Source organism: Littorina saxatilis, linkage group LG5, assembly GCF_037325665.1.
Source record: "Littorina saxatilis isolate snail1 linkage group LG5, US_GU_Lsax_2.0, whole genome shotgun sequence".
NCBI classification, from domain to species: Eukaryota; Metazoa; Mollusca; class Gastropoda; order Littorinimorpha; family Littorinidae; genus Littorina; species Littorina saxatilis.
Genome location: NC_090249.1, coordinates 57,995,489 through 58,009,376, shown reverse-complemented (window position 1 = coordinate 58,009,376; position 13,888 = coordinate 57,995,489). Strand labels below are relative to the sequence as shown.

The following is a 13,888-nucleotide window of genomic DNA, read 5'->3' as shown; positions in this document are numbered from 1 at the left end:
ATAGGACTCCAAACAGGCACCACCACCCTACTGCTAGCTGCCAAATAACAAGCTAGCTTTCAACCCGCTTGGGTTCCCCCAAAAGCGGCGTATGGCTGCCTGAATGGCGGGGTTAAAACGGTCATACAATATGTAAAAACCCACTCCCGCAAAAACATGAGTGAACGTGGGAGTTTCAGCCCATGAATAAAGAAGAAGAAGAAAAAGAACCAGCTTGGGGAAACAGCATGTTTAGTACCTTTTGATCATAAATTTGTACACTGAAATCCTGAAACAAGTGTTCACTTGGAACTCACCTTGAGGCAAAATCTTGCTGCATATTCTGTACACTGATTGATCGCCAGTTCGATGTTCACACCAGTAAAGTGTGTTGTGCTCTGGATGCATGCACATGCTGATGACCTCAGTGTCCTTGTTTTCACAAAGGTCAAACTCTGTGATGGATGACCACTGGAACTCAGCTGTGAAATGCCAACAGTGTACATGACCATTCTGCTGTACCTGTTCATAAAAACAAAATAAAAAGAGAATGGTTGAAACCGACAAAATGACAATTAAGGTAAACATACAGGGCGGGGATGTAGCTCAGTCGGTAGCGCGCTGGATTTGTATCCAGTTGGCCGCTGTCAGCGTGAGTTCGTCCCCACGTTCGGCGAGAGATTTATTTCTCAGAGTCAACTTTGTGTGCAGACTCTCCTCGGTGTCCGAACACCCCCGTCTGTACACGCAAGCACAAGACCAAGTGCGCACGAAAAAGATCCTGTAATCCATGTCAGAGTTCGGTGGGTTATAGAAACACGAAAATACCCAGCATGCTTCCTCCGAAAACGGCGTATGGCTGCCTAAATGGCGGGGTAAAAAACGGTCATACACGTAAAATTCCACTCGTGCAAAAAAAACCACGAGTGTACGTGGGAGTTTCAGCCCACGAACGCAGAAGAAGAAGAAGAAGGTAAACATTGATAAGTCACTGTAGTGTAATATTTTTTTTTAAAGCATACAGACTTCTTTGTCATATATAAATAAATACACGTAAATCACATTAGACAGGAGCATACACATATTTATAATTATAAGTACACAATAACAATGTATGCAGTTAGTATAGTAACAACAGTAAAACACAACGCTGTCTGTAAGCATTGTGTTAACTGTGATCAGGGGTTGTGTTCACTGGTAATTTCCAGTATTTTGTTTAATAGTTAGATAACACCAGAAATGAAATTGGAAACCATGTCAGACCTACTGGTTTACCGTGAGGATAGCCCGCGGATTGAAATAGGCCACCCCCTGGCTGGCAACACAGGGCAACAATGTTCCCACTGCCTATCCTTGCTCTTTGTTTTTCATCGTCTGTCTCTTGCTTTTTATCTACACTTATTTCTGCCTCCAAGCCCTGTAAGGCCTAAAAAAAAAAAAGGTGTGGTTACAGTAACCCGACCTACCCTATTTTTTGGGGCCGACCCTATAACTTTTTATTACATTTGTCAAAAAAACAAACAAAAAAACAAGTAAACGAGTGCAGAAAACGCAATGAAAGCGAAAGCGCCCGAGTCGCACACTTATTTCCCTGTCAAGTAGGTTTAATTTGTACACATTAGAAAAAAAAGTTTAAAAAAAAAAGTGATTGCCTACCTTCCTACCCTAATTTTTTTGGCTATGTTACCGTAACCACACCTATTTTTTTTTTGGCCTAAAGGTATCTGTATTCAAAAACATTCTCTTTATCACTCAAAGTCGGAGTATGGTTGCCCATGTGGCAGAGTATAATAAACGCCATGCACGCAAAATTCTCATCCCTGAAAAGGGATGACCCTGGGAGCTCAAGCCCAGGAACAAGAAGAAGAAGACCTACTGGTTGATATCTTGTTTGACAGAGTTGTCTTCAAAAATATTATAATTCCTGCATGCTGCAACTTTATCTGACTGTCTGTTGTGGCAGATTGACTGTGTCTTAATTTGTAAAACATTGATCACTGTTGAAAATTGCCAGTGCAATCAGTGGTATATTGTGTATGCTAAAATAAATCCAAGCCATTTTTCTTGTACAGTGGAACCCCCCAATTAAGACCTTACAAACCTGAGAAAATCAGGTCTTAAAAATGAGGGAGTCCTAAAATGGAGGTAAATTTACAGACCTCATGAACAGAAACTCTGAAAAAGCAAGATTTTAAAATGGAGAACGTCTTAAAAGGGGGGTTCCACTGTCCATCAATCGTCCATCAGTGTTTTGTTGCGTTAATTTCCAATGTTTTTCATGCTTACAATATAAGTTATATGCGATGACTGGACCATGAAAATGTCTACCACAGATGGCGTTAGTGCAGGGAAGTCTAGAGTTCTGGCACCGATACTCTGCAACAGATTTCAAAAGTTCATATATATGTTAATATTCATCAACAGAAAAAGAGCAAGGCCTCTTACACAAAGTATGAAAAGCGACTCATGGGGGGAGGTGGGAAGTGTGTGAAGTAAATGCTTCTGTACAAATCTGTATGAGGAATGATACTTTCACTCCAATCTACAACAAAGCAAATAACAGTATTCCTCCAAGTGAAAACCAACCTTGATAATTTATCATTGAGAAAAAAGGAAACGAAAAGGAATGCATGAATTTCTCAATCAGAGCAGTTGTAAATAGCCATGTACATAATTATGATTTGAAATTTTCTTTCCTTTTTCATGCTTACTTTTGAGTGCCGTGTCTCTGTTTGTGTTGTTGCCTTGTCATCTTCATGTAATTTATGCGTAAGTGTGTATAAGTGTGCTTCAGTTGTTAATGCGAAAGAATGTGTATGACTATGAGTGCGCCTTGAGTCGCCTTGTGGTGAGATATGTGCGCGTTAGGCCAAAAAAAAAAATAGGTGTGGTTACGGTAACATAGCCAAAAAAAATAGGGTAGGAAGGTAGGCAATCACTTTTTTTTTTTTACTTTTTTTTCTAGTGTGTACAAATTAAACTTACTTGACAGGGAAATAAGTGTGCGACTCGGGCGCTTTCACTTTCATTGCGTTTTCTGCACTCGTTTTCTTGTGTGTTTTGACAAATTATGTAATAAAAAGTTATAGGGTCGGCCCCTAAAAATAGGGTAGGTCGGGTTACCGTAACCACACCTATTTTTTTTTTAGGCCTTATAAATTCTCGTATTATTATCATTATTATTATTTCAAAATGGTAATTAGCAAATCAGCGTACTGATTCTCCCATAGCATGGGTAAATGACATTACTTACATTGTGATGTATGACCGGCTTGCAGTCAAATGTCAGCAGTTTAGTAGCGTTCCTAACGGCAACAAAAACATGGCCCGGAATGATCCACACTCGGCTGACTTGTTCACTGTTGTCAGTTTTTGTGACTTCATCAAGCAGCTGTAATAAAAAAAAGTTGTATAAATATAAAATAAATGTTGGAAAGGCCATGCAGGCTAATTTAGTAATTAGTTTACATTCTCAATGGTAGGGGTACACTGTACCAGTTTTACACACACACACAAACACAAAGTCGTCCAAACTTTGGGTAGAAAACGGAGGGAAGGTAGAAAGAAAGTGTGACAGAGACAGCAGACCATTTAGAGAGAGAGAGAGAGAGAGAGAGAGAGAGAGAGAGAGAGAGAGAGAGAGAGAGAGAGCATGAGAGGCAGACCAGCAGAGCTTAAATACAAATGCCAGAAGTGGTTTTTCAACGTATTGTCACAGATAGTATACCTCACTTCGACAAACAGGGACACAAGATGTCAAAGCATGGGTCGTAAACTTTGTCATGATGGCCAGTCAGCTTGTTTCATAGTTTTCATTCACCAGCGAACAGGACAATCCCCAGTTTCGGTTCTGTCACATGATAGCTAAAGCTACCACTCATCGCAGACTTGTTCCACATGAGAATAAAATAGTGGATGTAGCAAAAGTCGTGTTACACACCAACCTAACCCTTCCCGCCTCTCCACATAACAATTTGCTGCAGTCTTAGACCGTGTCGGTGTAGCTTAGAGTATATCAATAGTACTTAGACAGTATTAATAATAAATGAATTGAATATGTAAATACCGTTTGTTTTACATACCCGCAACAGTCCCTTTTCTGTTGCTCTTTTTGATGTTTTACTCTCTGTTAAAATCAAGTGAGTGTATAAACCGTACAACAGGCAATTTCTTTCATTCTTTAATTTTTTTCTCGGGATTTTTTCATCATCGACCTATCTATCGTTTTTGCGTAAAAGCTATGAGGAAATGGTAATGGCTCTCTTCTTTAACCTAGGTCCATGTGTTGGTCCACCTTTATGATGAAAACAAGGGACACAAGTCTTCAGAGCCAAGTGTTGTTGTCTTTCCCGCCAACTTGATTCTTACAGAACTCACACAACTCAGCGAAAATGTGGAATGATCAGGGAGGTATGCGGATTGATTTTGTCCTCAGATATAACGTTTAAGAAATGCCTTTTATTCTCTCAGGTGGCATTAGAAATGGGGAGAAATAGAGAAACTTGTAGTTAGTACTTGATTGATGATTCACGGTGATATAAAGAGCTCAACAAGCGCTCTGCACACACTCTGACACAGTGGAACTGGTACTGACACACAAACACCAACACTTGCAACAGGGAACAAGAACTGTTTCAATGATTAATACGAGGTACGACTAAAAGTCAATTGGGTTCTTGCGTAACAAAGAACATTAAATGTAAATTGCTAGTTAGTCTCCAGCCTTACAAGATTTTTGAGTCAAGGTTGACGCTAAAAGTAAAACTGACACTGTGACAGTAATGACACTTGGCTGCTTTTGTTTCAGGCTTCAACCAGGGTGGTGGTGGTGGTTTTGACAACCAGGGTGGGTTTTCTTCGCCTGGAGGCTTTGGTACACCTCAGCCAGATGAAAAGAAGGTACAGATCTATAGATCTATATCTATTGAGGTCTAACGAATGACGTCTCACAACGAGCGTGGTCGTCCTTGGCGGTCAAGAAAGCCGCCGCGATCATTGCGCAGACGACACTTCTAGACCGCCAATATTTTTTGTGCGCATCACGTGCTCCACATAAATCGGTCGGAAACGAAGCAATTGGGAAACCTGGATACATCCTACATTGATTGATGAACTTATTTGTTCATCAATGCATAGATAGATCAGTGTCACTGTCAGGTGGATCCAAACTTGCTTGTGTAGTTTTCTCCAGAATTAGCCCACTGGCACACGGTTGTGACATAACATATATGGCCCAAAGTCAGAATAGGTGTCCATTTTTGTGACATACAAAATCAATTTTAAAAATGAACATTTTCTTTGTTTTGAAAATAGAGATGTATTTTAGAGCATAAATACGCAAGGAACAGCTATGATTTAAGAAAACTCATGTTTGATCACTTCACAGATTCAGGTTTAAAAGTTTGCAGGAGTTCATAACTTCACACCGTCACAAAATTTAGACTTGTTAAATCATTGTTGCTACATGTATTGGGTCTGTTTTAGACATCTGAGCAAATTGCTACAGCAAATTACTTTGCATTTCAAGCAAGTTAAACTTGTTTTGGCCACGCATGATGCAGATGTGAACTCCATTAATGGGAAGTTCATAACTTCACATAATTTACTTTTATTGGTATAATAAATTTAATTTATACAGGCAGGAAACAATTTGTTTTGTTTTTTAATCTGAAAAAGGTGAGCTGGAACATGAAGATAATTTTTGAAGATGAAGTGTGGAGAAGATCTTTTGGTTATCTGTATTATTTATAGAAATTAATATTGTCACAATTTTTTCACAGCAAATATTGGCATAAGTTATCATTAAATCTACAATTTTGCTGTTTTTGTGCAAAATGTGCTTGAAAAGTACCATCAAAAGGATTTCAATACACCAAAATGTTTGTCTGACTCAAAGAGTTGGCAGAAACTGGAAGTTTATTTAGAATGTCCTAGGAGTTCATAACTTCACACCGTGACATCACAAACTATGGCTAATTCAAACCAAAGTAAGAAAGTGCATATGTCATCTTATTTTCTCTCCAGCTACTCTTTGTAATCAACATACAACTAAGTAATAAAAGTAAAACATTTGTGAAAACAAACGATAACAAAAATCATAAAATGTGAGCGTGCGCATAACTTCACAAGAATTTTTGTTATGTTGGTCTCTAGTACAGTTACTGTATAATATATTTGCAAAACAATGACAAACTGAGAACACAGAGTTATAGTATAGGCTAAAGCTGCACTTATATTACAAAATCAGATTTTAATTGCCAAAATAAAACAAATTGTTTGAAACTTGTGAAAGTTCATAACTTCACATCAATCACACATTTATACTAAAATAACTAACTAAAGTCTCTTGCAAATAATTCTAAACAACTTAATGATTTACTTAACCAAACTCAGTCATGAAAACTGTTACCGAAATCATTATTTAGTTAGTGTTTATGTCAGCTGACTGTGTGTTCATAACTTCACATCATTTATTTAACTGAAAAGCTACGTACTAAAATCTGCTGGTAAATTAAAATAAAAATGACATCAAACTGTAACAGCCTACTCTGGAGAAGAGCAGCACATCATTTGAGGTAGTGATTTAGTGTTGTAAATTAATTATTGTGTATAAATCATACTCATGGCATGTGTTCATAACTTCACACCGTGGGGCTGAGGGTCAGTTGATGTGAAGTTATGTACACCGTGCAGTCAACCCAGATTCATGCTGGAATTATCAAAATGTAATTTTGAGGGTTGATATTCAGAAAACTTCTTACAAAATGTCCAGATAAAGTCAAATGTACTCTTTTGCTATTAACAAGGCATTATTTTAAACACGCCCTTGAAAAATGAGCTTGAGTTATGTGAAGTTATGAACTTCATGACAAAACGGCTAAGTACTTCAGAAAGAAACAGTCAGCAGCCAGTAGATTCTTTTTGTGATGAAAATCATGGTACAGTGTAATTTGGAAACTGAAAATAGTCATTTTACATATATTTTGGGTTTTGACATGAGTTAGTAACTCTCACATAAAAATAGTGCGCAAGACACAGAGAAAATGGCTAACTAAAGCATACTGCTTGACTTTAGTGACAAAAATTGCTTAGTATCTAAATCTAATGTACTTTTATATGCAAAATTGCTGTTCCACTACAACCTTAACTTTCATGGCTAGCATTAAAGGACAAAAAACACTCTCAGTGGAGATAGTAGGAAAGTTCATAACTTTCTCACAAGAATTTTTTATTTCTCAATTACTCAAACACCAATGAATGAACTTGATGCAAACTTTCAGTGTGACTGCTGCTAGTGGATCCAAATGCATTACAAAGCTAGGTGTTCCCCAACCAGTCAATTTACTCATTTTATAAGGCAAAAGGTTGGAAAGTTCATAACTCTTTTTTCACAAGAAAATCTGCACGTAAACTTCAAACTACTTTTGAACATGCAAAAACAAGTCAAACAACCCTTTTTATGTTTTATACCTCTGCAAAACATACTGTAAAATACTTTTTTACAAAAATATATCAGGTTTCAATCTTTAATTATTATTTAGAGCTGATCAGTGAACATAAATGAAGTCTTACGGAAATAGTTATGAACTTTCTGTGAAATTTTGTCTCCCCATTTTCTGCAGGCTCACTGACAAAATTCAAAAACTTTGCTTTGTCAAAAGTACATTTGAGTTTTACTGGCTCAGTGAAAAGTCATTCATGACATTCTGTCCCATAAATATGACAGAGTAGACCATGTTTCAATATGCTGTAAGGTCATGTCACAAAAAATGGCCAAAATGTAGTGCTGCTGACTTCAGATAATGGCGACATTTTCATTAAAAACAACAACTGAGCACACAATGTTTCTCTAGGTGTGTACTTCATACTTTTTTTTACAAGTCTCATTAATCTTTACAAGGATTTTATTTTTCTTTGATGTACAAATCAGGTTAGAGCCAAGGTTGCACTGCTATTTCAGCTGTGGACACCATTTCAGACTTAAGGCCATATATCACTGACACAAAAGTAAAAATTTTGACTGAGAAGCAATCAAGTTGATCAATTCAATTTTTTACAGGTTTGTCAGCAAGAGTCTGTCCCAAATGCTTTGCTAGCCTATGCTCCTAAAAGGTCGCGAGCTAGAGCTTGGACTATTTAGAGGGTCTATTGTCTTGAAATTGGAATATTAGTTGACTACTCATTTCCTGCTCTGTTGCCAATAGACTGGATGAAAATTTTATAGAAAGACAGTGAACTCATGTTTATGGGCGCACATAATTGTATTGCCCTGTGGAAGTGACATCGCATGCTAAAACTAAAAGTTCTAAAACTAAAAGAAAAGTAAACATTTTTAGATTCATGTAGTGTGGCGACAAAGCTCACACAGCTTAATCTGGATATTCCCAAAATGAATGTGTGCATTCAATTCTTACTCTTAGTCTTAGTCGCACCATGTATTGTGAAAAGTTGAGGTTAATATTGAAAATGCAAATGATTTATGTTTCAGGGCAGATCACGAGCACAGAATTTAGTTCCTGTCACTGTGGCTCAGATCCTCAACTCCTCTGTGGATAATGACAGATTTTTCTCTGGGTCCCTGGAGATTTCACAGGTAACTAACTTTACAAAGTGCGAATGTCATGTAGTAACTTATAATGCCGGATTGCTTGAGTGATATCGAGTACAACTTACAAGCGTCTGTGATAAAACAAAAACAAAAAACAGATTGACTATTAGTATTAAACAGAAATGATGAGGGTAAGAGTAAGACTATCAGTGAATGCGTACATTTTGTGTGTGCTGTTGTCATGTTTTGAAGTTTACAGTAAAGTACAAGGAGGGGAAACAATACAGAATGTTCATCTAAGCAGCACCCAAAACTGCACCTATCTGGATACGTACACTCCTGTCTAATTTTTTCCCAACAAACTTTACTTTTACTTCTTGCATTTTCAAGGAATTTAGATTTACCGTTTTTGAAACAAAAAGGTAGTGCACAAGTCGAATGAATTATCCATTTTATTTTGCAATGAATGTTTTTTTTGTTTTTTTTCAGGTCACCATGATTGGTTTGATACGATCTGTGAGAGAGACTGCCACCAGGATCGACTATGAACTAGACGACATGACTGGTCCCCCGCTGGAAGTGAAACAGTTTGTTGATAATGATGTCAGTACCCTCTGCTTTCAATACACATATGAAACTATAACGACACTCAGATGTATGGATCAAATAACCAAAGGGGAGTAAGCGCTCTAAATGCATATGACATGTGCAATGGAGTAAGCGAGAGTTATACGTCGTATACTCGGATGTATGATTATGAATATGGAAATAAACTTCTAAAGTGTACATCTGTCTTTCAAAATAAAAGTCTGAACTTTTCTGAGAGTCTAAATTGTAGATGGGAGTTTGAAGTATTTCATTGCGACAACGGAAGATGTGCAGGATTAAAAGTGACATTTTTGACATTGAAAGTGTTTTGTAGTTGTGGTGGACCCGCTGCTGGGATTCTTCTGTCCCAGGAGGAAAAAACAGCTAATTTTTGTTCCTTGGTGTAACTTGAAACATTCTGCCAAACGTTACAGTATCATGGTTTTGCAAAGTGCTTTTGTTCGTAGATTATTGCAGTTTTTCCTCTTGTTTGTTTGTTTCGTTCATGGGCTGTAACTCCCATGGCTTTTAGGTGTATGACCATTTTTACCCCGCCATTTAGGCAGCCATACGCCGCTTTCGGGGGAAGCAGGCTGGGTATTTTTGTGTTTCTATAACCCACCGAGCTCTGACATGGATTACAGGATCTTTTCCGTGCGCACTTGGTCTTATGCTTGCATGTACACATGGAGGGGGATAAGACACTAGCAGGTCTGCACATAAGTTGACCTGGGAGATCGGAAAAATATTCCCCCTTAAGGCCAAAAAAAAATTGTCTGTTTCTGGTAACATGGCTACAAAAAATAGGGTCGGTAGGTAGGGATTTTTTTTATTTTATTTATTTTTTTTTTACCCCAAATGTAGACCAATAAAACTAACTTTAAAAATCGTGCAAAGAGACTGGATTCACTATACATAGAGACAAGACACTCAACACATTTACAAATCGTCAGCGGACTTTCGTTTTCACACGTTTTTGTTGTTCATTTTCTCACCCTGTCCTTTACCACCCAAAAAAAAGAAGAAAAAATTTTGAGTTTGGAAAAAAAAAGTTTAGGGTCGGCGCCGAAATTTAGGGTCGGTCGGGTGACCAGAAACAGACATTTTTTTTTGTTGGCCTAACCAAGCAGGCGGCCGCGGCGGGGAGGCCGATGTCTTATCCACTAGGTCACTGCACCCGTCTAATCTTTGTGTTCATTCTGTGCAGGAGAACGTCCCGGAAGAGGAGAGGGTGCCAACAATGCGAGAGAACACATACGTCAGAGTCTACGGTCACGTGAGGTCATTCAGTGGAAAGAAGAACGTGGTTGCTTTCAACATCTCTCCCGTGGAGGATATGAACCAACTGACCTGTCATATCCTGAGCACTATTTATGCCCATGCATCAACAAACCTGGTGAGGTCACTTTTGATTATGTTGCTTTAAATAGCCGTTTAAAAACGGTTATACAAGTAAAAACCCACACTCGTAAAAACAGAATTTTACTCCATGCACAAAGAAGAATATTATGTTGGTTGAACCAGATAATCAAGCTCATGCACACGTGAGATTTGTATGTAAGTTTACAGTTTGTCCTATATTTCAAAGCCCAAGAACATCTCGAGTTTCCTACAATTCCATGAAAACAGGAATCGGGGATATGATGATAATAATAATATTAATAATATGAATGAGATTTCCCCCAGCTGTGGTTTATTGCTACTTTTTACATTTAGTCAAGTTTTGACTAAATGCTTTAACATAGAGGGGGAATCGAGACGAGGGTCGTGGTGTATGTGTGTGTGTCTGAGCGTGTGTGTGTGTAGAGCGATTCAGAGTAAACTACTGGACCGATCTTTATGAAATTTTACATGAGAGTTCCTGGGTATGATATCCCCAGACGTTTTTTTTTATAAATGTCTTTTATGACGTCATATCCGGTATTTTGTAAAAGTTGAGGCGGCACTGTCACACCCTCAATTTTCAATGAAATTGATTGAAATTTTGGCCAAGCAATCTTCGACGAAGGCCGGACTTCGGTATTGCATTTCAGCATGAAGGCTTACAAATTAATTAATGACTTTAGTCATTAAAAATCTGAAAATTGTAATTAAAATTATTTTTTTATAAAACGATCCAAAATTACTTTTATTTTATTCTTCATCATGTTCTGATTCCAAAAACATATAAATATGTTATATTCGGATTAAAAACAAGCTCTGAAAATTAAAAATATAAAAATTATGATTAAAATTAAATTTCCGAAATCGTTTTAAAAACTATTTCATCTTATTCCTTGTCGATTCCTGATTCCAAAAACATATAGATATGATATGTTTGGATTAAAAACACGCTCAGAAAGTTAAAACGAAAACGAAGTACAGTAAAGCATGCTATGAAGCACAGCGCTACCGCGCCAAACAGGCTCGTCATTTTCACTGCCTTTTGCACTAGCGGCGGACTACGTTCAGTTTCATTCTGTGAGTTCCACAGCTTGACTAAATGTAGTAATTTCGCCTTACGCGACTTGTTAGTGCTGATTTTGGCAGACACACATAAACTTCAGTGTTGGGGAGGGTGGGGGAGGGGGTCCTACCGGATCCCACTGGGGGTCTTTTGCAGTCCACAGAACCCCTGCCTTTTCTTTGAAATAGTTTTTTTTTTTATTAAATAGAGATTGAATCCCATGTCTGTGTGGAAATGTAATTATATGTTGGTGTTTTGTATACACATCAGAAACAAGCAACAGGTGGGAACCAGATGAACAACACAGCTGGTACTTCAAATGCAGGTGACCAGGGGGGTTCCAGCATCTATGGTTTGTCAGCTCTGAATAACCAGGTTTGTTTTCTTTCTTATCAAGAATGAATTTGGAGGGGAGGCAAAAGGGGGCCAAGAGAGAAAGTCACTGACCTGGTGTGTGTGTGTGTCACTTATGAGAGAAACTTGAAGACAGTGCAAGTGTCAATCTGTCATGCTAAGCGAACAATTGTGTGATTTTGTTTACACAGTACTTGATGGGTAGTTTTGCAGGAAAAGCATGCAATTCTTTTCCTTGAAGGATATCTGAGTGTGATACAGCTCAGTCAGCCTTTCCAAACTAATATCGCTTCATTGTTTTTCCAATTTTTGTTTGTATTGTTTTGTCATATATGAGAATAGTCATGTTTGAAACCTTTGTATTTTTTAAACTTATGCTGTCCAGTGTTGTTTTTAAATTAATGTTGTTGATCAGTTTGTATAAATGATGCGGGTGTTGGTGTATATGGCTGGATTGAAATGTTTCTTAACGGCAATGTCATCACAAATTCCCAACCTTGGGCAATTAAAGATTCTGTATTCTGTATTTCAAATGCAGAAAAATGATTAGAAGCAGCTTGCATTTTCTTCTGTTTAAAACTAATCATTAGAAACATTAGTTTGGTTGTGATACTCAATGCTCCCTTGTTTTCCACAGATTGCCAACATCATCAGAAGCTGCAATTCTGAGATGGGAGCAAGCGTTGCGGATGTTTCCCAACAACTCAAGGGTGTTCCAGAAAAAGCCATTAGAGAAGCTTTAGAATTTCTGAGCGGAGAGGGGCACATCTATTCCACAATTGACGATGATCACTTCAAAGCTACTGATGGTTAAACTGTTCATAGATCTTGTGTCTTGTTGTTTTTGTTTTTGTTATTTTTTTGTTTTGTGTCTGTGTTCCACTGCCAGATCAGAATCAGAGTTGTTGAGGAAAAACATGCCTGTTGAGTATTGTTCTTCTGTCTTTTCATTTCTGTAAGGTACGTTTTGCTTTTCGGACTCTTGAGTCTTGTGCCTGGGACAGGGAAAAGCGCAAAAATGGTCACACACACACACAAAAAAACTTGTAAAGATATGATGTACACAGATCTGTCATGATATGAGGCATTGCAAGAATTCTTACATTTATATGAACAATAATGAACGATGTGCGAGATGTGTGTGTGCTATTGTGTTGGGGTTCGGGAAGAGCAGAGCTGCATGGTTATTACTGACATATATTTTGAGGTCATTTTTGTCTATAAAATCTGGGAGGATGACTGCATGCAATATGGAACTGCAGTGCTGATGATAAGGCTCATTATAAATCTTTTAACATAATTGCCATTCATTTCTGTTGTGTGTGTGTGTGTTTTAACAATTGACCTGACATTGAAACTGACCTTCACAAAGGTTTTTGGTGAAATCAGCTGTATTGGAGAGTAGTTTGTCTTTTCCTCTAGCTTGGTATATAATAAGAATGAGTAAAATCTACTGGATTATTTACTTTTCCCCTTATTTTTGTTGTATGTGGTTTTTATGCCTTTTTTCCTATGGCTCTGATAACTTCTCAATGTCACTTAGAATAATTTCTGACAATACTTTCGCATATCTGTCGGAGCATTTGCTTTCCTGTGAGGTGTGTAGGCCACACATATTTGTACATGTATTTTTCTCATGAGAAAGGTTAAGATGTCTTGTAAAGCTGCAAGATCATCACCATTGTTTTTCCTTATCAGGAATACCACAACAAATTCAAGTTTCCTAAAAAAAAAGTTTTTTTCTGATGTTCGAAAAATAGCAAACTGAAATCTTTTTGTTGTTGAGAATAGCTGATGAGATTAGAATTTCAACCTTACAAGATGAGAAATTCAGCCTTTTGTGTACGCATTTGTGAGCTTGTATTAAATCATTTGCAGCAAAACCCTTTTGTGGGTTTCTGCAAGTTATGAATAAAGACCAAACAAAACATGGAAGTTGCATGTACATTTTGTGGCAAATTTGTTTGCTTGTG

The 13,888-nt window shown here is 37.6% G+C and overlaps 2 protein-coding genes across 2 annotated transcripts in view; one reads left to right on the top strand and one right to left on the bottom strand.

The window, feature by feature from the left end:
* The window catches only part of LOC138967539 (BLOC-2 complex member HPS6-like), a 34,691-nt gene extending 30,853 nt beyond the window's left edge, over window positions 1-3,838 (bottom strand). The window contains exons 1-4 of the mRNA XM_070340112.1: window positions 3,707-3,838; window positions 3,233-3,370; window positions 2,266-2,355; window positions 297-501 (exon numbers count right to left, since the gene is read on the bottom strand). Of these exons, the coding sequence (XP_070196213.1) occupies window positions 297-501; window positions 2,266-2,355; window positions 3,233-3,370; window positions 3,707-3,763 (490 nt within the window). The 5' untranslated portion in view covers window positions 3,764-3,838. The remainder of the gene's footprint in view (window positions 1-296; window positions 502-2,265; window positions 2,356-3,232; window positions 3,371-3,706) is intronic.
* A 415-nt stretch (window positions 3,839-4,253) lies between these two features.
* LOC138967538 (replication protein A 32 kDa subunit-like) lies at window positions 4,254-13,850 on the top strand. Its single transcript, XM_070340111.1, has 7 exons — window positions 4,254-4,389; window positions 4,787-4,878; window positions 8,468-8,572; window positions 9,017-9,130; window positions 10,323-10,511; window positions 11,832-11,936; window positions 12,553-13,850. Exons 1-7 carry the CDS (start codon window positions 4,371-4,373, stop codon window positions 12,727-12,729), a joined length of 801 nt encoding a protein of 266 aa, XP_070196212.1. The 5' UTR covers window positions 4,254-4,370; the 3' UTR covers window positions 12,730-13,850.
* Window positions 13,851-13,888: the final 38 nt, after the last annotated feature.